The 23,294-nt window shown below is 38.7% G+C and overlaps 3 protein-coding genes across 3 annotated transcripts; 1 reads left to right on the top strand and 2 right to left on the bottom strand.

The window, feature by feature from the left end:
* The first annotated feature begins 25 nt into the window (after window positions 1-25).
* cry5 (cryptochrome circadian regulator 5) lies at window positions 26-8,515 on the top strand. The gene is made up of 11 exons (XM_051685117.1): window positions 26-170; window positions 1,407-1,627; window positions 1,813-2,007; window positions 2,083-2,201; window positions 4,034-4,188; window positions 5,100-5,240; window positions 6,029-6,196; window positions 6,302-6,442; window positions 7,654-7,805; window positions 8,029-8,249; window positions 8,365-8,515. The coding sequence occupies exons 2-11, from the start codon at window positions 1,413-1,415 to the stop codon at window positions 8,421-8,423; spliced, it is 1,566 nt and encodes a 521-aa protein (XP_051541077.1). The 5' UTR covers window positions 26-170; window positions 1,407-1,412; the 3' UTR covers window positions 8,424-8,515.
* A 108-nt stretch (window positions 8,516-8,623) lies between these two features.
* Window positions 8,624-14,916, bottom strand: foxred1 (FAD-dependent oxidoreductase domain containing 1). Its single transcript, XM_051685118.1, has 11 exons — window positions 14,394-14,916; window positions 13,792-14,012; window positions 13,255-13,365; window positions 12,408-12,526; window positions 11,999-12,093; window positions 11,799-11,900; window positions 11,545-11,621; window positions 10,483-10,643; window positions 10,198-10,327; window positions 9,976-10,080; window positions 8,624-9,624 (listed from the first exon to the last, which is right to left on the bottom strand). The coding sequence occupies exons 1-11, from the start codon at window positions 14,506-14,508 to the stop codon at window positions 9,370-9,372; spliced, it is 1,491 nt and encodes a 496-aa protein (XP_051541078.1). The 5' UTR covers window positions 14,509-14,916; the 3' UTR covers window positions 8,624-9,369.
* Window positions 14,917-15,425: 509 nt separating this feature from the next.
* Window positions 15,426-23,042, bottom strand: LOC127433321 (dolichyl-diphosphooligosaccharide--protein glycosyltransferase subunit STT3A-like). Its single transcript, XM_051685116.1, has 18 exons — window positions 22,957-23,042; window positions 22,227-22,352; window positions 22,065-22,125; window positions 21,860-21,981; window positions 20,493-20,638; window positions 20,309-20,399; window positions 19,791-19,897; window positions 19,496-19,660; window positions 19,032-19,212; window positions 18,616-18,771; window positions 18,420-18,511; window positions 18,080-18,235; window positions 17,509-17,697; window positions 17,296-17,412; window positions 17,098-17,200; window positions 16,707-16,895; window positions 16,443-16,558; window positions 15,426-15,495 (listed from the first exon to the last, which is right to left on the bottom strand). Exons 2-18 carry the CDS (start codon window positions 22,312-22,314, stop codon window positions 15,457-15,459), a joined length of 2,118 nt encoding a protein of 705 aa, XP_051541076.1. The 5' UTR covers window positions 22,315-22,352; window positions 22,957-23,042; the 3' UTR covers window positions 15,426-15,456.
* Between the last annotated feature and the right edge of the window lie 252 nt (window positions 23,043-23,294).

Below are 23,294 nucleotides of genomic sequence, written 5' to 3'. Positions count from 1 at the left end.
GCTGAAGCGAGCGTGATTGGCCAGAATCGACACGTGCATCTGAATTACAAGTTTTGTAACGATTGTACAACAGTTGTTACAAAACCTTTATAGGCATCGTTATACAAAACACAGGACGAACCTCTGAAAGCAGTCTTCTTATCAGTGGATGTTTGGAAATACATTAAAAAGTAAGTAAATATATTAATTTACAACGCCCTGTTACTGTATTGTTTAGTTTTATTTCTCCAATGCACCTTAATATGACGGCAGTGGCTTTAAATGGAAGTTAGTATACACAAGGAGTAAACACACACAATAAATACAAACACTATTATATATGCTTTGATTATACTACTCGCAATTTTTATTTTTTATTGTATTTTATTTTTTACCGTTTTTGTTGTTATGTCTGCATTTACATCACATGTTTGTTGCTTAAAGGAATATTCCAGGTTAAATACAAGTTAAGGTCAATCGACAGCATTTGTGACATAATATTGATTACCACAAAAATTTATTTTGACTTGCCCCTCCTTTTCTTTAAAAAAATAAAAATTCTGGGCTAGTGAGGCACTTACAATGGAAGTGAATGGTGGCCATTTCGAAAGACGTTACTCACTATTTCAGAAGTATAGCCACAAGACAAACAATATGTGTTTAACATGATTTTAGTGTGATAAAATTACTAACTAACATTTTCTGTGTAAAATTATAGCTAATTTTACAACTTCGTTCCCATGAAGATGTAATATCAACAAACCCAAAAATGATTAATTAAACAACTTTACAGCTCAAATAATAAATTAGTTTGAACAGAATAATTAATGTAGGTGCTTTTTATAAAAAATATAAGCTTCACATTTCTGTTTTTAAACCCTTCAAAAAATGGCCCCATTCACATCCATTGTAAGTGCCTCACAGTTACTTCGATTTTTCCTACTTCGAGGAGGGACGAGTCAAAATTGGTAATCAACATTATGCCACAAATGCTGTCAATTGAGCTTAACTTGTATTGAACCCGGAATATTTCTTTAACATTATTTGTGACATTACAATACATACAGCAAATGGACTATATACGATATACTAACTTTTGATTGTACAAAATATATACGATATACAAATAGTATAACATAATATTTGTTTGTTGTTTTACATTATTTGTTGCATTACAGTAAATACAGAAAATTTCTTATTTATAATATACTAAGAGTGCTATGGATAAACAGCCTAAAAGTTGCTGTATACATTGTAGTGCAATGATAAAATAGCAATTAAGAGATTTGTACACTATCACACTTTCATACATCAGATGTGTGAAAATGCATATTAAAAAAGCCAATAACCCATGCAGAAGCTAGTTTAATGCAAAACACATCTATAAACTAATTTTTGTCAACTGTAATATGTTTTTGTAATTTTAGGCGATCATGAGCCAAAACTGCATTTACTGGTTCCGCAAGGGGCTGCGGTTGCATGATAACCCTGCTCTCATTGCTGCCTTAAAAGACTGCAGAAACATCTACCCTCTATTCATACTGGACCCCTGGTACCCCAACAACACTCACATCGGCATTAACCGATGGCGATTTCTGATCGAAGCTCTCAAAGACCTGGACTCCAGTCTGAAGAAACTCCACTCCAGGTAGGAAGAGGAAAAAAAAGGGTTATAAGAGGCAACTGAAAGTTGGTTCCTCCATCTTTTAGTATAAAACTTAAACACGTTTGTCAACCTTTGTTCTCCTTATGCAACTACACTTTTTTGTGTGCTTGTACATGTAATATCTTTAAAACTGATGTCATTATGTTTTGTGTATCTTGTTCTTTTAGGCTCTTTGTTGTCAAAGGGTCACCCACAGAGGTCCTTCCAAAACTCTTAGAGAAATGGAAGATCACACGGTTGACTTTTGAGGTTGATACAGAGCCATACAGTCAAAGCCGAGACAAGGAGGTCATGAAGTTGGCTAAAAAATGTGGTGTGGAAGTTATTCCAAAGATTTCCCACACTCTCTACAATATTGACAGGTAGCCTGTTATAATTTTTAAATCATATTCTGCTGAAAATATGCATGGAAAATACTCATCTGCATTTTCAAATAGGATTATTGAAGAGAACAACGGAAAGCCTCCCTTGACCTACGTTCGCTTCCAGAGTGTGATCAAGGCCATCGGGCCCCCTAAAAAACCTATTCCTGCCCCAACCAAAGAGGACATGAAAGGTATCAATAAAATCACAAACATCATTTACACTTTCTTGTTTTCCAGTAAAAAAAAAAAAAAAAATGTATATCCTGAAAACAAAATCAAACGCTGCAACAATTCATTATAATTATACTCTAAATATATAATTCATTGTATTTATATTTTATTACTGTTTTAGTTTTTATATTTGCATTTACATCACAAAATATTTGTTTGTTGCATATATATATATATATATATAGCTCTGGAAAAAATTAAGAGACCACTGAAAAATTATAAGTTTCTTTGGATTTACTATTTATAGGTATGTGTTTGAGTAAAATTAACATTTTTGTTTTATTCTATAAAGTACTGACAAAATTTCTCCCAAATTTCAAATAAAAATATTGTCATTTAGAGCATTTATTTGCAGAAAAAGACAACTGGTCAAAATAACACAAAAGATGCTGTGTTTTCAGACCTCGAATAATGCAAAGAAAACAAGTTCATATTCATTTTTTTCTCCCCAATTTTGAATGCCCAATTCCCAATGCGCTCTAAGTCCTTGTGGTGGCGTAGTGATTCGCCTCAATCCGGGTGGCGGGGGACGAATCTCATTTGCCTCCTTGTCTGAGACTGTCAATCCGTGCATTTTATCACGTGGCTTGTTGAGCGTGCATCCACGCAAAACTCACCGCGTGCACCACCGAGAGTAAGAACCACATTATAGCGACCACGAGGAGGTTAACCCAACGTGACTTTACCCACCCTAACAACTGGGCCAATTGATTGTTTAGGAAGCCTGGCTGGAGTCACTCAGCACACCCTGGATTTGAACTTGCGACTCCAGGTGTGGTAGTCAGCGTCTTTACTTGCTGAGCTATCCAGGCCCCCAGTTCATATTCATTTTTAAACAACACAATACTAATGTTTTAACATAGGAAGAGTTCAGAAAACAATATTTGGTGGAATAACCCTGATTTTCAATCACAGCTTTAATGCATCTTGGCATGCTCTCTACCAGTCTTTCACATTGTTGCTGGGTGACTTTATGCCACTCCTGGCACAAAAATTCAAGCAGCTCGGCTTTGTTTGATGGCGTGTGGCAATCCATCTTCCTCTTGATCACATTCCAGAGGTTTTCAATGGAGATTGGGCTGGCCATGACAGGGTCTTGATCTTGTGCTCCTCTTTCCACACCTTGATTGACCTGGCTGTGTGGCATGGAGCATTGTCCTGCTGGAAAAACCAATCCTCAGAGTTGGAGAACATTGTCAGAGCAGGAGGAAGCAAGTTGTCTTCCAGGATAACCTTGTACGTGGCTTGATTAATGCGTCCTTCACAAAGACAAATCTACCCGATTCCAGCCTTGCCGAAGCACCCCCAGATCATCACCGATCCTCCACCATATTTCACAGTGGGTGCGAGACACTGGCTTGAAGGCCTCTCTAGGTCTCCGTCTAACCATTTGATGACCAGGTGGAGGATCGGTGATGATCTGGGGGTGCGCCAACCCTCATCACAGAATAGCATTCTAAGATGCTATTCTTCTCACCACAATTGTAGAGTTCGGAGTAAATTCTAGAGACTGTTGTGGGTGAAAATCCCAGGAGATCAGCAGTTACAGAAATACTCAAACCAGCCCATCTGGCACCAACATTCATGCCACAATCCAAATCACTGAGATCACAATTTTTCCCCATTCTGATGGTTGATTTTATGCACTGCTGCCACACGATTGGCTGATCAATCAAACAACAATTTCTGAAAACTATTCTTATTATCATACACAACAGTGTTGGACACCATGCCAGATGATAAGTGAAATGATTGCTAATTTTCACTTCACTCCAATGACTATTTCTGGAAGGTGTCTCCACTCCATTTTCTAAGAATCATGAAGAGGAGTATGGGATTCCAACTCTTGAGGACCTTGGGCTGGACACATCATCTTTAGGGCCAAATCTGTTTCCAGGTGGCGAGCAGGAAGCTCTACGCAGACTGGATGAGCACATGCAGAGAACGGTACATACCACAACACCTCTCAGTGCCTGAGCTGTTAAAGGGATAGTTCACCCAAAAATGAAAATTCTCTCATCATTTACTCACCTTCATGTCATCCTAGATGTGTGACTTCCTTTCTTCTGCTGAACACACATTAAGATTTTTAGGAGAATATCTCAGCTCTGTAGGTCCATACATTGCAAGTCAACAGGTATCAAAACTTTGAAGCTCAAAAAAGCATATAAAGGCAGCATAAAAGTAATCCATATGACCCCAGTGGTTAAATCCATGTCTTCTGAAGCGATATGATAGGTGTGGGTGAAAAACAGATCAATATTTATATCCTTTTTAACTATAAATATCTACATTTAAACAGCCCTCCTAAGTGCTCTTCTCTCATAAGTGTTCTTCTTTTCTTTTTGGCGATTCACATTCTTTGTGCATATCGCCACCTACTGGGCAGGGAGGAGAATTATAGTAAAAAAAGGACTTAAATATTGATAAGTTTCTCACGCACACCTATCATATTGCTTCTGAAGACATGGATTAAACCACTGGAGTCTTATGGGTTATTTTTATGCTGCCTTTTTGTGCTTTTTTGACCCTGTTGACTTGCGTTGTATAGACCTACAGAGCTGAGATATTCTTCTAAAAATCTTTGTTTGTGTTCAGCAGAAGAAAGTAAGTCCTACACATCTTGGATGGCATTTGTGAGTAAATGATGAGAGAATTTTTATTTTTGGGTGGACTATCCCTTTAACAACATAAATAAATATATATATATATGAGAGAGAGAGAGAGAGAGAGAGAGAGAGAGAGAGAACAGATGAATAGCTAAAGTCTTAAGATATCAAGATATGAGGTGGTACATTATGTTGCAAATCTTTTGACTGGTGAAAAACATTTTTGGATTTTATCTTGATAAATTGTAGGAGTGGGTGTGCAGCTTCGAAAAACCCCAGACGTCCCCCAACTCATTGATCCCCAGCACCACCGTCCTCAGTCCCTACGTCCGATTCGGTTGCTTGTCTGCACGCACCTTCTGGTGGAGACTCACAGACGTGTACAGAGGGGTATGTCAGACAATCCCAAAAGTTGGACAAATTCTGTGCTGTAAAAATTCACTTTTAAAGGTGCACTCAGTAATTTTAATCCAATACCCTTTTTGTCAAATTCTGCAAATATCTCCTCAGTCTGCTGTCCGTTCTGTTGGTGGGCTGAAAAAAAAATCTAGTATTTTTACACAGCCCTGGCTCTGTAAATGGGACAAAAACACTACTCCAGCCAATCAGCAACAAGGGGTGGTTCTTGCGCGTGCACAGGATGGGGGTGGGGGCAGAGCGAGAGGGAAATTCATTAGAAGAGCGACGGCAAATCTGGCTGATACGAACTTTCTAAACTCCAAGGAGGACAAATGGCTGAGAAACAGACCAAGAGAAAAATGTCAGACGAATATAAACTAAAAAAGAAGGATTATGATAAGTCGAGGGCTAGGAGCCGTGTCAAAATTGGCATGGCTGTTCAGCGGTGGAGAGACCTCCGAGAGGTAAAAGGCTTGAAGACTAATGCAGAAGTTGCTCTTTTTCTTCTCGATAGGTGGGTAACATAAATTTTGCTACGTTTCACAGAACCCATATATGCTGTTGTTGTGATGTTAGATTTAGTAACAGGAGAGTTGTGAGTCTGGAGCTGGTGGGGGCGGAGCTTCCAAAGGAGCACTCAAGGGGGTGGGTGTTTGTTTTGGCAGTTGAGTTTGAATACCAACAGTGTTTCTCTGGAATCGCTGAGTGCACCTTTAACTGCTCTTCTTAACTATAGTTATTATCCAGGTGTTGTACTGAAAGTGTGGTATCTCTTGCAGAAGAAGCATTCTGCACCTCCAGTGTCACTGCATGGACAGCTGCTGTGGAGAGAGTTTTTCTACACCACAGCTGTCGGAATCCCGAACTTTAACAAAATGGAAGGTAATCCTCACTGTGTGCAGGTGGATTGGGACAATAACCCCGAGCACCTGGCTGCATGGAGAGAGGTAAAGTTGAATAAATCCATTAAAGAGCTTTTCTTGCCTTTGTTAATATATAATCTTAATATCACACAATTATTGAGCAACTCCTAAAGACGAATGTGTTTTCAGGCTCGTACAGGCTTTCCTTTCATTGATGCCATAATGACACAGTTACAACAGGAGGGCTGGATCCATCACCTGGCCCGGCATGCAGTCGCCTGTTTCCTGACTCGAGGAGACTTGTGGATAAGCTGGGAGGAGGGACAAAAGGTTTGTGCCCAAAAGGCCCATTTACCCACAAACCAAAACCAGTTATATTTATAGAAAAATATAGGATTATTGGAATAATGGGCATTTTTAGCACTTACAAAATGGTGCAGTATACCTTAATTGCCATGTTTTTAGACATTTTACCATGGTAATATCATGTTTTTTCTGGAAATGTACTATAGTAACACCATGGTATTCTTTGAAGTTCCTTGAGTACCATGTTAAATACCATGGTATATAGGTTAACTAGGTAAAATTATTGATTTTCTGATGTATCATGATCTTCCTTTGAACAATCTTGATATTGATTCTTAAATCCCAAGATCAGTCTTTTACTATATGCGCAACTCTCTACAATGCTCTTTACAGAACTGCCGGTTTTCTTAAAGAGACCGTGCCAATTTTTAGTACTTCAGTTATTTTTAGCACAATCAATGTACATACTTGTTAATAGTATATATTATGCATTAAACAATAATCATGTAACAAAAATATGCAATATAATATCACATTTATTGATTTAATATATGGATTTGTAAAAAAATTTTAAAGCTAAAATGTGACCAAAATGATAAAAAACAAATAAAATATAATTAGTCAAATGAATACAATGGATATAAAAAAGTCTACACACCCTTGTGTAGGTTTTTGTGATGTCAAAGATAAATCATATCAGACTTTTTGCACCTTTAATGTAAAAATTACAACCTATGCAATGCCACTGAAAACCAAAGTGACACATTTCAGTAAAAAAAAAAAAAAACTTAGAATAACTTAACTGCATAAGTGTGCACATCCCTGAACTAATACATAGTTCACAAAAACACAAAAACAAAAACCTGCTTTTTTAACGGGTGTGTAGACATTTTATATCCACTGTAGCTTAGTAATGTACCATGTTAGAAGGTCCCCTCTATAATTAACAGCATTAGCTGGGAGATAATTTATTTAATATGTAAAAAATGGACATTTATAACTCAAATATACCCATATGAATCGATATCGAATCGAGAGCTTGTAAATCCGAATCGAATCTAGAAATCTGAATACCAAGCCCTAGCATATGGTAATCACTGGTCCATGGTATTACCATCTGACATCATTACTGTAACATGGAACTACCGCAACAGTACTTTTTTTGTGCTTTATTGTACCATAGATCAGAGATATAGTTGGTAACCTGCTATGTTTCTGGCCACTGTCATTTGCAGGTATTTGAAAAGTTACTGCTGGATGCTGATTGGTCATTAAATGCCGGAAACTGGCAGTGGCTCTCAGCCAGCGCGTTCTTCCATCAGTACTTCAGGGTCTATTCCCCTATCGCCTTCGGAAAGAAAACTGACAAATATGGGGATTACATCAAGTTAGTGTTTTTTCTACATTCTGTAAGGTGGCATAGGTCTGGTCACTGAAAGACCGTAGGTTTGAACCCTGCAAGCGGTGATCCACAAACTATTTGTTCACCACTGTGCTCTTGAAAAAGACTGTCCTTATATAAAAGTATACTAAAAATCACCTTGGATAAAAATATCTGCTAATTGACTACTTACTAATTGCTAACTCAGCTTGGCTTATACGTCTTCTAGGAAATACCTCCCGGTGCTGAAGAAATTTCCTCCTGAGTACATCTATGAACCCTGGAAAGCTCCTCTGAGCATTCAGGAGAAAGCAGGGTGCATTGTGGGAAATGATTATCCTCGACCGATTGTACAGCACGAGGTTATTTATAAAAAGAACATTCTAAGAATGAAAGCAGCATATGCTAAGCGATCTCCAGAAGACCATGTGGACAAAACTGTGAAACATGGTATTTAGGCCACTTACAACAATATTAGGAAATCAGAGTTTATTGTTGGTGTCTTAAGCTGAGTTTTTTTACTTGAGTAGACTTTGATAATGATTTTTGTGTTCTTTCTTTCTAGGTGTAAAACGCAAGTCAACATCTGTCATGGATATGTTTGCAAAGAAGGCAAAGAGATGAATAATTCAGATTTTTATACTGTGTTGCTTAATCAGTCAAATATTATTTATACTCCTTTATAACTTTAATAAACCATGTTTTAATATACTGTAGCATGTGTATTTGTATTAGTCATTTACTGGCATTGCTTAGCTGTGGTGGGATTGCACTAATAAATTTGTAAGTGTTAAGTCTGCAGAAAAAAACAAGCAAAGTACCACTTTTTATGTAGGTTTCTGTAGCCTTTTATTAAAAAGTGAAATCTTGTTAGATGCTGTAAATATGTGGACTTAATGCATAGCTTGTATATTTAGTTTTTTTTCTGATTAATTCTAAAGTATCCCATATATGTAAAAATGCATGCTGCAATACAACTTAATTTTTTACAATTCATGTGTATTCACATCCATGTCAATAAGCATTTCAAAATATAAGAATAAGATAAACAGATTAAAGACTTCACAGATACAAAATTCAACCCATGAGGTTTGATTACTCACCACAAGATTTAGGGGTGAACCTTTAAAAAGTTCACGATTACCTTTGGTACTCATTCTGAAAGGTAAAACTTAAGATCTACAGATCTTCTAACATCCTCCTGTTCTGATCTGTCTATCATGATCTATTTCATACTCCGTATATATTTAAATATATGCATTTCCAAAATATCAAAAGACGCAAATGAACTCCAAATGACCTTACATCTTATAAGACTTCAAATGTTTACTGTGCAGTATGCGTGTTGTCAAAACATACCGTTTCTCACTCTTTCATATCCTAATAATTTCAAGTCTCATAGGATTTGCTAACCAAACTGATCTCATTCTTCTAAAAATGGATTCAAGTTTCAGAGATCTGTCTGAACTACACAGACAAGGTCCTTATCTTGGAGATCACGGCGAATACTGCCCTGCCTAATGAGGGTACAGACAAACAGTTATCATCTTCTCAAATGTTTCCCTCCTCCTCACACGATGTTTCGTTCCAGAATGGGTTCTTGCAGGAGGATCCGTTTAAGATCAAAGGCACTGAGGTCAATGGTCTTGTAGCACCCGTCGATAATCAGCTCAGCCACAGCGCGGCCGACTGCAGGGGACTGCTGTAGACCGTGACCACTGAAGCCTGTGGCAAAGTACATGTTGGTCACCAGAGGGTGCTGTCCTATAATGCCATTCTGGTCGAAGGTATTGTAGTCATAAAATCCAGCCCAGGCGCTTGAAACCTGACAAAAATGGACTATAAAAGTGAGAAAAGGCAGAACCAAAAGCTGGGTTTATTGAAATCAGTTGAACGGCTGAATTTAGTCACACTTTACAGCAAAAACCTCTTTAGGAGATAGGAGCAGGCTATTAGGGATAGAAGTACAGTGGAAAGATGAAGGGTTTTTTAATGTCCAATTAGCTGAATAATTGACACCCAGGTATAAAATGCATGACATATTTCGATCCCTCACAGCCTTGTTTTTGTTCACGTCAAATCAAATATGGTGTCGATTTCCAGATCAGTACAGAAAGCAATTTCTACCAACTCGCCCTTTTGCTCAAACTGAATTCCTGTCTTTGATCATTCTAACCTTCAGACTCTCAAATGCAGGAAGACGGTGGGCCAAATGTGGCCAGACTTTCTCCTGAAAGAACTCATGGTCCACATCAAGGTTACTGATATCTGGTTCTTCTGTCTGCAAAAGGTAAAAGGAATATATGCATAAAAACAACAAAAAGAATACTTTTGAAATTAAACTCAGCTTGAGGTCAAGACTTAATTTTGATATCAGCCCCTTAAAACTTGCCCATACCTCCTCTGGCGACATTCCCGTGATGTAATTTCCTCCCAGTCCCTCTCGTCTGCAATAAACCCCTGAATAGTCAATCAGAAATGGAGTGTCTAACCCTGGGCCATCAGGACAATGCACCACATAAACAAATCTGTGAGAGATGCCCAAAGTCAAAAAAAAATTTCACAAATAAGTGTCATATATTTCAAAATATTTGGCAATGCTAAGGAGGTATGAAAAAAAGCAAATTAAAACTATTGCTTTACAAGAAAAATTTCCAAGGTGTGTCTAATCATAAATCTTAACCTCTTTCTGGGTTCAACAGGTAATGGAATTCCAGATATACTTTGTTTCGGGCCTAATCCTATGCCCAGCATGGCAGCTATCTTTCCTGAGTTTGCACCTGCTGCATTCACCACAACTGCACACTCCACGGGCTGGTACTCCAAACTATTGGGCATCCGTACCTAACACAAGATTAATTTGATTAATAATAATATTAACATATATTAATAATGATACTTATGCAGTTAAAGGAACAGTTCACCCAAAAATGAAATACATTTTTTCATTTACTCACCATCCCAAATGTGTATGACGTTCTTTTTTTCTGCAGAACACAAACAAAGATTTTAAGAAGAATATTTCAGCTCTGTAGGTCCATGCAATGTAAGTGAATGGTGACCAAAACTTTGAAGCTCCAAAAAGCACATGAAGTCAGCATAAATGTAATCCACATGACTTCAGTGGTTTAATCCAGGTCTTCTGAAGTGATCCAATCGGTTTTGGGTAAGAACAGACTAAAATATAACTCCTTTTCACAATAAATCTTGACATCTGCAGTCTTGACGATCATGATTTCAAGTGCGGTTACACTTCCTAGCGCCGTCTAGCGCTCTGCGCATGCATCAAGCACTAGGATGTGTAATCGAGCTTGAAATGATGATGGTGCCTAGACAATGCAATGGCAAGATGTTTTGGTCTATTCTCACCCAAAAATCGATTAGTTCGCTTCTGAAGATATGGATTAAACCACTGGAGTTTTTTTGGAGCTTGAAAGTTTTGGTCACCATTCACTTGCATTGTATGGACCTACAGATCTGAAATATTCTTCTAAAAATTTTTGTTTGGGTTCATCAGAAGAAAGCAAGTCATACACATCTGGGATGGCATGAGGGTGAGTAAATGATGAGAGAATTTTCATTTTTGAGTGAACTATCCCTTTAAACTCTACAACAAGAAATCTCAGGTCTATAAAAACAGTGTGTTGTGTAGGATGTCCTAAAAAAATCTTATATTAATGCAAAGGTATTGTTTAAACAACATGTCTCAAATTTTGTGCAGAGAATAAAAGGCATATGTACTTACATTAACATATTTTATCCTATTGACATTAAAAAAGTCTCCATCTAAAGTTTCTGCCATCTTTGTGGAGCATCTAAATCCTGAAATAATATTCAAGTAAAACAACATGAGTCTTAAAGGTGAGAAAGTTTGCACATAAAAAACACTCCAGTCACACCAACACATACAAGTTAGTTAAAACAGTACCAAATGCAGTTAAAGTCCACTGCTGTAGTAAAATTTGACAAACTTTAACATATTAAGTTATGAATGCAGACCTGTGACCTCTCCAAAGCACTGATACACGCCCATAGACACAGCCTTACGTCTGAGAGCGTTCAGGAGAGACCAGGGATCAAACCAGCCCTCGTTCTCTAGTCCTTAGTGAGGGATAAATACATCACTCAGTAATGAAGACAAAGCGGGAGATGTATCAACAATTTAAGACATTCTGATGCATAGAAAACTGAATACCAACCAAGAGAGGCCAGAGCAACACCGTCTGTGTTCAACCAAGGGAATCGCTCCTTCAGTTGTGTTGGTGACAGGAGGGTGACCTTAGCACCAGCGTATCTCCAAATCAAATCAGTAATACAAAGAAATAAACAACAAGTTTTATTAAACTTTAACTTTTGTATCATGAGTCTGTTTAGCAACTGAAAGAAAAAGTTGAGTTTGCACACTGGCAATCATTTTCCTGCCATAGACTACACATAATACTGTTTTCTATATGGAAATCTGCATTTATAATTGAGCTCAGTCTATGATCAGGCAAATTTAGGGTCCAATAAGCCACCTTTTCTTGTGTCGCATGTTTTTAAAAGAAATAAGACAAAGAGATAGAGGTGTAATGTGAGAGAGAGTGCTGTAATTTGTCAAATTTTCACCTTTGAGTGCTGTAGTTTTCTTCCATGATATGAGCTACTTTCTCGCTGGCGAGGAAGAGATATCCTGAGTGATTAAACTGTAGATCTACAGGGTCTTCATTTATCACCCCAAGATGATCCTGTGGCATTGCAATAGAAAAGCACATTTACAAATATACTTTTCACTATTAAACCATAACCCACTCCAAATTATTACAACTAAGTAATAAACACAGTTACAAACTAATTCTACATTCTAATTTTGTATAGTTTTGTATAGTTTACAGAAATGTGTTAATTCATCCCCACACTTGGCTTAAGAATTTAGGATTGGGGGCCTGGGTTGCTCAGCGAGCACTGATGCTGACTACCACCCCTGGAGTCACAGGTTCAAATCCAGGGTGTGCTGAGTGACTCCAGACAGGTCTCCTAAGCAACCAAATTGGCCCGGTTGCTAGGGAGGGTAGAGTCACATGGGGTAACCTCCTCGTGGTCATGATTAGTGGTTCTCGCTATCAATGGGGTGCGTGGTAAGTTGCGCATGGATCGCGGAGAGTAGCATGAGCCTTCACATTTTGTGAGTCTCCGCGGTGTCATGCACAACGAACCACGTGATAAGATGCGCGGATTGACTGACTCAGAAGCGGAGGCAACTGAGACTTGTCCTCCACCACCCGGACTGAGGTGAGTAATCGCGCCACCATGAGGACCTACTAAGTAGTGGGAATTGGGCATTCCAAATTGGGAGAAAAGGGAATAAAAGAAAGAAAAAAAAAAGATTTAAGGATTTACTATATGGCGTAGTGCTTTTTTGCTTTTAGCTGTTATAAAGCAAGTCAGAAATAATATGCAATATAGGTGATACTACATTAATGTTCTTCATGAAATCAGCTGAAGCCAACGACAGCAGGATGTTTTCTTTTAAGGAGAACTGCTGTCGAATTCCACCACATGACAGCACAGTTGATGCCTGAGAATACTGCAAAAAGAGAAAATGTGAATATGTTTTTATATACATTTTTACAACCCCCAAACATTCACATAAAACACTGCATTTGACCTTCTCACACGTTTAATATCATAACAGTATAAGTGCAAATGACAGCATTTATACAGTACATGTCTAAAAAAAACAAAAAACATGGTATTACCATGGTACCATGTCCAAAACACCATGTTAGTACCATAATACTTTCTGGAACTTTCTTGTTTGTGATGCTTAATTCTAAAATATTGATTGTAGAGCTTTCCGCAGTGTCAAAATCCAATGAGCTGTTTACCTAGAAAGCTGCTGCCTCGGAATGCATCTAAAGGTACCCCACAAATGTTGCACTTGCCAGGGGTGTTCAAAAATGCTGTCTAGGTAGGCAGCTCAATAGCCACCAAGTGTCCTTTTTAAACTCACAGTCGGGTCTTTCTCCACCACCAGCACTCTTAGAGCATCTCGCACTGTCTCCTTCCTCTTCAGCCAGTACGCAATGGACCAGCCCACGACCCCACCTCCAACTATTACCACATCAGCCCTCTCTGGGGGCAGCCCGGGGTTCAGCTCGAACGGGCTCCAGTCACTGCCGGGCATCGCTGCAGCCGCTTTCTCACGGAAAGACCGAAACTGAGCCTCCAAATCTGTGGCAAAACACGAATCATACTATGATGAAGGTTTAGCTCATGAATATAAATTACCACGTTCGTCTCTGAATACTTCAGTGATTTGCTGAAAAGTAGGCGGTTGCAAGTGGGCGTTACTCAGCTGGCAAATGGACGAATCATACTGCGAGGAAGGCTTGGCTCATGAATATTAATTCTGATGCACGATAGGCCGCTCCAGAACGCTAACAGGAATGTTTGCATGACAAAATAAATATTCATGAGCGCACCCTTTTCCATAGTAGGATTGGGAAAATCAGGATCCAGAGACTCTTGCCACAGTCATATATATGAAGAGTTTAACGTCTTACACATTGATATACGCAGAAAATACGATTGTTTAAGGTATATTCAGATCACCTTTAAAGAAGTCCTTCTCTGCTCCTCTGCTACAGCTGCTTTTAAAACTCCGGCAGGGCGCATTCATCGCTCTGAAAGCAGAGACGGAGGCGAACAATTTTCGCCACGCTGCCATTGCTGTCAGACTCTCAAGTAGGCAGTGTGCAATAACACTGCAATCACCTTTCCACTCTGACACGCCGCTTACAGCGAAGTGTAAACTCTCATTGTCAAGTGCGCAATCTGCGCATGCTCACAAAGACGTCACAGCACGACCAATTGAGGTCTTATTAGTGGACAGTAGGGGGCGACAGAACATGAAAATAAGCTTGTGATAGTTCTCAACGTACAAATACTTTTGTACATTGATGTTTTGCTTCGTTTTTGCCTGTTACATGAACTGAAAATAATGGGAAATTCAGTGTGATATACTTTATTAACCATTATAGGATTTAAAATATTCTAAATAGAAAAGATCTAAATCGAATAGCTCTAACATCTGATTTGGCTTCTTAGCTGACATGACTATAGAGTGGAGTTTTGATCTTTTGGTCTTAGTCTTGAGACTTCTCAAAACAAAGTGGCACAGTGTTAGAAGAATTTTCTCAATTTCTCAATATATTAAAATGGACAGCTTCATTTTTGGGCCAGCAGGTCTTGGTCTGGATCTGGACTTCAGGGGGTTTAGGTCTTAGGGGTCTTGTGTACATGTGATTCTTATTGGTTAAAAAGAAAGACGCTGATAAATTGTATCCCAGTCACTCCTTTATTCACCCATTTAAACACAAATCAAATCGTTATCTGGCCAGCTGATTGCAGAAATGTTTCTCACCTTAAGTCACCTTCTCAGGTGATTGAGTTTGACACCTTGTGCCACCAGTACAGACAAAGTATCACATTTGTAAATGAAATAAAAAAAAAAAAAAAAAAAAAAAAAAGGTATAAAAAGAAAATCTCTTTTAGCAATTGCAACAAAAAGTATAAAAAGTATTCACGCTTTCTCTTCAAATCAAGGGGAAGGGGGCCGCAGACATTCAGTGCCATGTGCGCAATGGGGGGGGGGGGGTTATGAGCTTCTGGGTTTTTACGTTCTTGAGAGGCCACGGTTGTCGAGGTCTTTCACCTGGGTAGAAGACGCAAGAGATCATCAGTTATGCGGTTTTATTAACACACAAAGAAAGAAAAAAAAAGATTGCAAATAAAGTCATGACATTATGAGATTAAAATAGTAATATGTTGAGAATAGTCAAAATTACGAGAGGTCATAGCGTTCCAAGATTCAAATCATAATATTTTGAGAATAGGGTCTTAAAATGATCAGATTATAGCTGTAAATTTGCACAAATAAAGTAGAAAAAGGCGTGATTATCTCAATAGGAGCAGATCTTAAAAGGCATATTCTGGATCAATACAAGTTAAGCTCAGTCGACAGCATTTGTGGCATAATGTTGATTAACAAAAAATAATTGCGACTCGTCCCTATTTTTCTTTAAAAAAAACAAAACAAACAAGAGCAAAAATCGAGGTTACAGTGAAGCACTTACAATGGAAGTGAATGGGGACAATTTTTGGAGGGTTTAAAAGGCAAAACGGTGAAGCTTATAATTTTATAAAATCATACATTCATTCTCCTGTTAAAACTTGCGTATTATTAGAGCTGTAAAGTTTATAATATCGTCATTTTTACAGGGTTAGTTGATATTACATCATCATAGCAACAAAGTTGTAAAATTGGCTATAACTTTACAAAGAAAAGGTTAGCAATGATTTTATCACACTAAAAATAATGTTAACTTGCATTTTGTTTACGTCTTGTGTCTATGCTTTTTAAATGAGTATTTTAACATTTACAGATTGGCCCTATTCACTTCCATTGTGCCTCACTGTAAACCAGATTATTGCTTTTTTTAAAGAAAAGGATGCACGAGTCAAAATAATTTTTTGTGGTAATTAATATTATGCCACAAATGCTGTAGATTAAGCTTAACTTGCATTGAACCTGAAATATTCCTTAAATCGCTGTATGTAAAACATTACTGGTTACAGCTTTACAGGAGAGTTCATGTGTACCTTGTATATCCTGACGAGCCAGTGCTCTGTAGTATACGCTTCTTCCAACACATCCAGCTCAAAGTCCTTGTTGCCAATCTCAGCATTACGAACTCTGTCGTAACCAGGAGGGCGCTCTGGAAAGAAATTTATATATGTACTTAAATACCTTTTTGGCAGTTTTATGCCTCAAATTAGTGGCTAGAACTTCTTAAGATGTTTTTTTGTTGAAAACTTTAACATTGGCAGTTACAACCAATACTATTTCTGCAATGTGATACTCACTAGCCTCAGTGTAGACCTGGCCGAAGCGATAGTAGCACATCTTGTACATGAGGCAGTTGAGCAGGACAGGGGAACCCTCCCGATCCACGCGGAACTCTCCGGTGGGCGTGTAGTAGTCGTGTTCCTTAATGTGCTTCCCTGTGTCTGTGCTGCCTCCGATACGGACCATCCACAGGAACTTATTTATATCTAAACAAATAAATATACAGCAAACATGAGTAAGGGATATCAGTCCTGCTTATTACATTGCTAATTACCAAATAAATGAATAAATAGACATGAAATATTAATTGATGATAAAAAAATAAAAGATGATATTCTAAATGTTAACGGATACAAAGCCGATTTCTTTGGCTCCAAGTGGATCAGAGTTCTGAATTATAGACCGTACCATCTGATGAATATCCTGTCAGTCCTCCAAAGATTACCAAGACATAGCTGACATCCAGTTCTCGCATGATCTCATAGGCTTTCTCCTCTGTAGACGCCATGGCCTGTGAAGAGGGGGAAAAAAACCCATGAATAATCCTAAAAGAATTGTACAACAGCATTCTGTAAACAGCATCTTAATAAATGCGTGCATCCTCACCTGGCCGACTCTGGAAATGTGCGTGTTATTCCACGTGTTGTTGTCAACCAGAATCGTTCGATTGGCCATCGCTGTTATTTGATACCCATAATCCCACCATGACATGACTTTAGCATCCTGTACACAAATACACAAAGACGAGAAGGCTGAAACTGTTTTGAATCAAAGGAGACAGAATGGTCTTGATCTGAAGGTATGATGTCTGTCACTGACCTCTGGTGTGTTGTGTCTGAGCCAGTAATAAGCCTCTCTGAAGTCATCAAAGATGATGCGGCTGCCGTCACCACCGCGGGCGGACAGGACGATGGAGGGGGAGGAGTATGCCTCGCTGGTCACCCAGGTGGAGTGGAAGGTGTATGTGATGAGGAAGAACGCCATGACCAGAATCATGCTACTCGCTACCTACAGGTAGACCAGAGCAGAATGTCACTGAATAAACAAATAAAGGGGCGTTGACTTCTATATTTAAAGAATGAATACATTGACCATGAACCTGAATACTATATCATAGTAAATAAGTGAGTGAACCATAATTTTAAAGTAATTATCTATAACATTAAAATAAAAATAAAAAATAAAAACAGGCCACATCAATGATAAAGGAGAGAGAATAGAGAAAATGATTGGGAACAGAGATGGGAATGGGGACTGGGACATGTTGCAAGTCTAATTTGATGCTTGCTCATGTGGGTGAGCAGGATGTGCTCCAACAACTGTGCCATGGCTCTGACCAATTAACCTTTAATACTGCTAAGACATATTTGTTACAGCACACCAATCTCACCTCATTCTTGATGGGGTAAGTGGAGTCCTGTTGCTTCTTGGATTTCTTGTCCGGTCGGCTGACATCCAGGTTCTTCATGTAAGTGGTGAGAACCTGAGAAACGCCAATGCCAGACAGGATGCACATTACGGGAGCCAGAACCAACATGAGACGGACCTGAGCAGGAAAGGTAAAACCTGGGTCAAAGGTCACATCATAAGCACTCCCTCCAATCAACTAGGATATGAATGTAGATGTTATACTCCTATACCTTCCTACACAAAGTAGGAGAGAAATGACAACAAAGCAAACAACAACTTTGACTTTTGTAATGACATTGATTGAAGTAAACATATTTTACCATCACAGCTGAAAAGTACATGCTTGTGACTCCATACATGATGATGAAAATCGTGGCGTCGGACAGGTTGTTAAAGCAGTAATACAGGCCAACTGGAGAAACAAGAGAGCAGAGATTGTAATACGGAAAGACCAGAATGATTAGATAAACTGCATATGCAGCGAGTGTAAATACGTGACCAAAGGGGGCGCTATACCTGGAAACATGAAGACCAGCAGCTGCAGGTCAAAGTAGTAGGAGGACCAGGTGGTGGGCTGATGCTCAGACACAGAGGCGATGATGGGGATGTTGTTCTTGGCGTATGATGGATCCAGCAGAGAGTAAAAACGGCCGGTCCAAGGTGAGATTTTCCCTTAAATAAGCCGATACAAAATGTAAGTACATATTACACCAATTATTACTAATACTCACATCCCACCAAGTACAGCCATTCATTAAAACATGAGAGCCATTGATTATTGTTTTGACACTATATTTCTACACAATAATACTCCCAACAACACAAATATTTGAATACCAGGGCAGTCAGCAGAAGTAGAGCATGAATTCGTAAATGAGCACAATTTTGTTCAGATATGAGCACCTGTGCATGCGTATAGGGACGTGTCTCACCTGTCAGCATGAGTACCCCACCCACAGAGAGCAGGATGATACTGACTAGCGAAATGACGCTCTTGAACAAAACCTCAAACTGCTGTGCGTTCAGTTTGCTACGGAGGTAATCGACAAAGGCGTGAATCTGACACAGGCCAAAGACTCCAAAAGCAGCCATGTGTTCAGAGGACTGGACAGGCTGCATAGAGAGAAAGAGAGATTGTATGTTTTTGGTAAGACTTTTTATAAGAATATAATATTTAAAGAGAATATTATGGGTATGGTTTAGTACTAGCGCTATCAACTTAATGTGTTTAGTATTATCAATTTTAAAATGTATGAATTTAACCCATACGCAAAATTCCGAAATAAGGAATTTTCCTTACTAGGCAATTAATCAAATTACAGCCCTTGTAACTTCTGCTGCTTGATTCAGTTGCTGCTGTTCTTGAATGAAGACAAGTTGTTGTTCAACTTCTTACCTGGAATCCAACGAAGGAGATCTGCATAGAGAGGATAGTACCCAGACAGTAAACTGTACAGTACGCCACATATATGCGATGAGAGAAACGGCCCGTGAGCATCAACACCAGCACGTGGAGGGGAATGAGGTTAATCAGGAACACGTAACCACCCCAGGAGGACACCTAACAGCACACAAACAAAACATACAAGTACTGTGTTATTGAAAAACAGCATGATTTGTTCAGCTTGTAAATTAGCGGCTCTAAAACAATGCAATATCAGGAGAGGCACTGCATCTTAAATGCTGTTCACCATGTAGAAATAAGCCAGTGCGCACATGGACGACCAATAAATGGAGCCCGACTTCACCGCCTTGATCCACATGTAGTACGTCAGCAGCATGCAGAAAATGGCGATTCCTTCATATCACAAGAGGAATACAATATTAGAGAATTATTTTATACACTTCTACTCTAGCATCGTACAGGGTTCCCACACTTTTTGACCAATTAATTTCCATGATGATTTTTATGACATTCCTGATTTTTAAAAATAATTTTATAGAGATGGCACTTTTTAAGTTTTATTCGCTGTGGAAATGTCCATGACTGTTTAACTCATTTCCATGATGTTTTCAGCTCAGGAAATTCCTTTTTTAAATTCCCTGGTTTGACTACTCTGGTACCTCTTGTATTGTGTTCTCCCCTAGATTAATTGCTTTTGCTATTCTTGTTTGCAAGTCGCTATGGATAAAATTGTCTGCTAAATAAAACAAATTTAAAAGTGTAAATAAAATATTGGCGAAAATACATTTTGAATCTAGATGATACCTTCATTGTCATATGAGCCCGCCACAGAACGCGAGATGTATCCAGGGACGACAGCGATCATGGCGGCAGCCAGAAGCCCGGCACCTGCATCCTGGAATGAGCAAAAATAAAGCATCAGTCAGACTGCTAGATAGATCAATAATGAGCAGGTGGCAAGAAGAGGGTGTGCTGTGGTTCATCTGACCTTCAGCTCTTTGGTGAAGTGGTAGGTGACTATGGCAGTGAAAGAGGAGAAGAGAGGGGCAAGGAACACACACACGTTGCGGATGTCGATTGTAATGTGGAAGAAATGTAGCGCATGGTATAAAGCCGCAGACGTTATCATCAGTCCTGCAGAAAAAAATAAACATGATGAATAAACATGACATTTACATTTTCTTAAAAACATACTACACCCAAAACCGCTAAATTTGTCACTGTTTACTCACCCTCGTGGCTTCCTTTCTTCCATGAAACAACAAAGATGATGTTAGGCAGAATGTTAGCCTCAGTCACTCTTCACCTTCATTGTATCTTTTGGTGACTAGGGCTGTCAATAGGGCTGAGAAACTAAATTTGAATTTTTACCTCAAATATTACCAAAATTCAAATTAAATTCGAATCTTATAGTCAGAGGAATGCAATAACATACTTGGCTGTTAAATTCACATATTAAAAAGAAATAATAAAATAAAGATTTAGTTGGTTCATATTTTCAAATGTTAAAAATGCGGAATGTGGAAAATGCTACAGTACACATTTGTTAACATGGTGTTGAACTGAAGTATAGGTCTCTGCCGAACAATAATGAGCGTTTCCAAATCTGTGGGCATTTACAAACCAGGATGGCCATTTCTCAACTATCCAATAAAGAAGGGAATCTCAATGTAGTAGGCAAATCGTGTAAAGCGCTTGAAAAATGCCCATCCCGGTTTGAAAATGCCCACTGAATGAGAAAAGCCAGTTTTTTAGTTTTTTTTCATTCATTGCAGTTGTTTGTACGGTATAAATATTCCCAGATTGTAGTGGTATTCGGTTGAACTAGGTGGTGAAACGGCTCAGACATCGAGCGCACGGGCTGTTCAAACAGACGGAGTACAACAGAATGGAACGCAACGTGAGGATCTCGAGACACACAATTCAAATTTAACTCTGACAAACCATTTTAAAGCCCATTGCTTAATCTGAGAAACGCTGATAAGAGAGCAAGACGCAGCGGTCAAAGACCTCCACCTAAGGGGCTGTTCACACTGAAAGCTTTTGCAACAACCCAGTTTAACATTTGCTTTTCTTTGCAAACATGCGATAAATGAATGTCTTTGAATATTTTTACATGTTTCGTAGTTTATTCAGCGTATTTTAGAGCATGACATTTTATTTGCCAGTCTTAATGGTCACTTAGGCTAACATCATCTTTTGTGCTCCACAGAAGAAAGGGAGTCACAAGGGTTTGGAGTGATGATGATTTAAGGCCATAACTTCATTTGAGAGATTAAGGAGATGTAAGAGGATGAAAAACACAGTTATTCTTATGTTACTTTTAGTTGTAAAATCAGAGTCATTCAGCTGTACCGGGATAGATGGTGCCTCCTATAATCCTCCCCAGTGGATACCAAGCACGATCATCAAACCAGTTGTGAAACTTGTAAAAGCCCTCTTCCGCCAAGAAGCGAGTGGTTCGGTAATTGAAATACCTGTGGATGAAACAGAACAAAAAGTCATCAAACATGTGCTTGGACTGCTCCAATCACCATAAAGACCCAACAACTGTACTCACGGATCAAACTCATGGATGACACTCTCGAACCGCAGGACAGAGAACAGTCTGGTGGAGAATGCTGGAAAGAAAACAAAAAGAAAGACAGACAGAATAAAAGGACAGTACATTTATAGCACATCCATTGAGAGGCAGGTCATAGAGGGATGTGGATCCACTCACACAGGACGGCTGCCATGGACAGGATGAGCAGCTTCAGCAGGGTGTCCTGTTTCTCATAGGACAGACGCAGGAAGCCCAGCTTGGTCATCTTAACACACGGGAAGAAGCAGGACTAACTCTTGATACCTGACAAAAAGCAAAACATTAGAGGGGACATATGCTATGGAAAACAGGACTTTCCTCTCTTGCACATTAACATTAAAGGCCAATTTTTATGCAAACTTAATTCCTAGGCTACATGTTATGCAACCCTGAAACAACTTCTTGATCTGATAAGAGGTTCTGCTTATTAATTAAACATCAAACATGACATTCAGAGGTAAAGCAGTTGTATCTGTATTTTATATAATCTTATAGTGTCAGATCTCTATGAATTCAGGAAGAGTCATTATCTTTGCCATTAATGTGCACAATTCCTGTACAAAACCCTATGAAGTGATACTCTAACACACAAATAAAGACTAAGAAACCAACGTAGGGTGTGAATGTTGGCTCAACGTGCAAATGAACAGTGTTTTCCTCACAGAATATTAATAATAATTAACTAATACACCTATAAAACTCTCTATTTGCTACTTAGCTGCTAGCTAACATCACAACCACCTCACATCTTTGCAAGCTATTAAATGATAATTTCGTTCATTATGCATAGCACATAAATAAATTCAATGCAAATAAAAGCATATAGTTGCGATAAATTATCCTATAAATTATAAATGTGTAATATTACCAGTGTAATTCATCGGCGGCTCACTCACTCCAAACCTTTCACACTTTCACATACAACCCTCCCTATGCACAAGCCCCGCCTATCCACGTGGAGAGGGCGCTTATTGGCTCTGTGTCAGGAATTGACAAGAACGGCTTTCTCTGATTGGTCTTTTACCTGTCATTCAAGTGTGTCAAGACAAGTTCCGCATGGCGCTCCACAAATGACGTGTCCTAAAGCGAGAGAGCCAGTCAGCACAGTAGTTCATATAAAACTAAACTGTAACACTTATAACGATCACTAAATCCTTTATGTAAATTTCTAACCACTATATAACATTTTACTTACAGTTCAAATTG

Source organism: Myxocyprinus asiaticus, chromosome 43, assembly GCF_019703515.2.
Source record: "Myxocyprinus asiaticus isolate MX2 ecotype Aquarium Trade chromosome 43, UBuf_Myxa_2, whole genome shotgun sequence".
NCBI classification, from domain to species: Eukaryota; Metazoa; Chordata; class Actinopteri; order Cypriniformes; family Catostomidae; genus Myxocyprinus; species Myxocyprinus asiaticus.
Note: the sequence above shows the minus strand (reverse complement) of the source record. Positions and strands in the feature narration are given on the sequence as shown.